This window comes from Tupaia chinensis, unplaced genomic scaffold (assembly GCF_000334495.1).
Source record: "Tupaia chinensis unplaced genomic scaffold, TupChi_1.0 Scaffold000356_2, whole genome shotgun sequence".
NCBI classification, from domain to species: Eukaryota; Metazoa; Chordata; class Mammalia; order Scandentia; family Tupaiidae; genus Tupaia; species Tupaia belangeri.
Window position 1 is genome coordinate 327,480 of NW_006159852.1, and position 2,764 is coordinate 330,243.

General features: G+C 68.6%; 1 protein-coding gene across 1 annotated transcript in view; it reads right to left on the reverse strand.

Moving 5' to 3' along the window:
- The window catches only part of LONP1 (lon peptidase 1, mitochondrial), a gene marked incomplete at its 5' end in the record, with an annotated part of 21,463 nt that overhangs the window by 2,901 nt on the left and 15,798 nt on the right, over positions 1 to 2,764 (reverse strand). The window contains 6 exon segments of the mRNA XM_014589450.1: positions 66 to 206; positions 792 to 908; positions 1,006 to 1,128; positions 1,287 to 1,374; positions 1,816 to 1,994; positions 2,472 to 2,610. Of these exon segments, the coding sequence (XP_014444936.1) occupies positions 66 to 206; positions 792 to 908; positions 1,006 to 1,128; positions 1,287 to 1,374; positions 1,816 to 1,994; positions 2,472 to 2,610 (787 nt within the window).

The following is a 2,764-nucleotide window of genomic DNA, read 5'->3' on the forward strand; positions in this document are numbered from 1 at the left end:
GCAGGAGCAGGGGGCCGGGCGGGCAGGGGCGGGCAGGGGCGGGGCAGGGTGGGGCGCATGCTCACCTTCTCCACCTGCTTCTGCAGGTTGCGCACGCCGCTCTCCCGGCAGTACTGCTTGATGAGCAGCGTGAGCACGTCTGACGACAGCCGGGCCTTGCTCTCGTCCAGGCCACACAGCGCGCGGGCCTGGGGCACCAGGTACCGCTGCGGGAGGACCCGGGGTCAGGGCCGGCCTCTCCCGGGCACCCCCAAGCCTGCCAGACTAACTGCCTGGCCTGCGCCTCGGCCTTGTCGGCCTCCAGGACCCAGGAGGAATAAGCCTGTTCTCTTGGCACTCAGACTCCGCTCCTTCAGTAACTGAGCCACTAAGACCACTTCCTCCAGGAAGGCCTCCCTAGTCCCCATGTGGAGCTCCGTGCTCAGGGAAGTTGAGGCTTCTCAGCTCCTGCTACCCCGTGCCCAGCTCCACCTGCACGGCCGAGGCGGCCCGCACGCAGGCTGACTCAGGGCTGCGCTCTGGTGGACACAGTCGCAGCCTGACCTCTCTACCAGCCCGGCTGTCCCCACCCACCAGGAAGTCAGGTCAGGGTGGGATGGGGACGGGAGCCTCCCAGGGCTGTGAAGGGGGTGGATGGTGAGGAGGGGCAGGGCCGAGGGGACCCACAAACCCCCGGGCAGTGTCTGGGCAGTCCTGGGCCCTGAAGCCCGGAGGTCCCGGCCTCCTCCCAGCTGGGTCCCCTGCACTGCCGGATGGGCCCGAGCCCCGTGCCTGTGCGCTCGCCGCCTCACCTCGGCGATGGCCAGCTTCTCCTGAGCCACGTAGCCGGACACGTTGATCATCTCCATGCGGTCCCGCAGCGGCTCGGGGATGGTCTCCGTGACGTTGGCCGTGCAGATGAACAGCACCTGGCAGGCAGGCCGGTGAGGTGAGCGGGATGGCGCCAGACACCCGGCCGGCCCGGCCTGCCCTGCCCTGCCCTGCCCTGCCCCGCCCCGCCCACACCTTGGACAGGTCCACGGGCACATCCAGGTAGTGGTCCAGGAAGTTGGCATTCTGCTCTGGGTCCAGCAGCTCCAGCAGCGCGGACGACGGGTCCCCCTGGTAGCCCCGGCCAATCTTGTCCACCTGTGGCAGCAGAGGACCGGGGGCATCAGAGTACCCGAGGGCCGGTCCGGCCACACGGGGGCAGGGGCAGCCGGGCCGCCCTGGGACTCGGGACCCAGCGGGCACAGACCGGCCTGGGCCGTGTGCTGGGAGGGCCGGCTGCCGCAGGGGCCACGCACCTCGTCTATCAGGATCAGGGGGTTCTCCGTCTTGGTCTTCTTCAGGCACTGGATGATCTTCCCAGGCATGGCCCCCACGTACGTCCGCCTATGGGAAAGCGAGCTGGGGTGGCGACTCCCCAACTCGGGACCACACCCGGAGCCCCTACACAGGCAATGGGAAGCCCCACACCACACGCCACACCATGCCGGCTGCCTTGCCACGGCCTCCTGCAGCTAGGCCCCGCCCCCCCCCAGGCAGCCCCCAGCCGGCTCCTCCCACCAGACAGTGACACTCTGAGAGCCCTGGCTCTGCCATGCAGACCACCTGCTAAAGGCCTGCTCAAGAGAACTGCCCGTGGGCTGCGAAGCAGCCAACCCTGCCATTGGTGTGAGTGCCTGGAGCCAGCTGGGCCTGAAGCCCACCCCATTCCTGGCTTTTCAGTTCCTCATTTTGCGGACAGCGGGATTCACTGTGCACAACCCAAATTGCTCTCCTCGCCTAAGAGCTGATTTAGAGGAGGAAAGGCCTGAGGGAAGGCTGGTCTACCTGTGTCCCTTGATCTCGGCCACGTCCGTCATGCCCCCGACACTGAAGCGGAAGTACTTGCGGTTCAGGGCGCGGGCGATGGAGCGGGCAATGCTTGTCTTGCCCACGCCGGGCGGGCCGTAGAAGCAGAGGATCTTGCCCTGGGTGGAGCCTCGCAGCTGGCTGACTGCGATGAACTCCTGTGGGGACGCAGGCTCAGTGGGGCACATGGGGTGCTGGCCACCCTCGCTCCCGGGGAGCCTGGGAATGGGCCTCACCACCTTTGTACCATCTCTTGGGGTCCCGGGGCTCGCGAGGCCCAGACTGTCCCAAAGGCCACAGGGACGGCAAGGACAGCAGCCCACCTGGGGCCAGGAGACCTCGGGTACCCACCAGGCCAGGGTGCAGCTGCCCCACAGCCTGGACCCAACGTGCCCCCCGCACCAGCCCGAGCCTCTGCGCTGCTTCCCCCACCTCCCGATGCAGGGCATGGACATGACCACACCCACAGGGTTTGTCTGCCAACCCGAGCGGGCAGGCTGGCCAGGCACTCAGCTGCCCCTGCTGACCCACCCCGGGCTGCTCCCCGTGGGCCGAGTGGTCCTCCCCTCCACCCTCACCCCGCTGGCCCCGAGCACCGCACTGACCAGCCCGGGGCCGCAGAGGCCAGCACTCACCAGGATGCGCTTCTTGACATCCTCCATGCCGTAGTGGTCCTCTTCCAGCACAGCCCGGGCGCGGCCCAGGTCCAGGTTCTCGTCGCTATACTTGCCCCAGGGGATGGACGTGAGCCAGTCCAGGTAGTTGCGGGTGACGCTGCCAGGAAGACCAGGGCCGGTGAGCGGGCTGGGGCTGGGGCTGCGGCTGCCGGGCCCTGCTGTGACGGCACGGCCAGCTGGAGGCCCCACCGTGGTCGGTGAGTCACAGCCCGAGACCACGCCGTGGGCCACCGGGCACCCTGTGGTAGGCG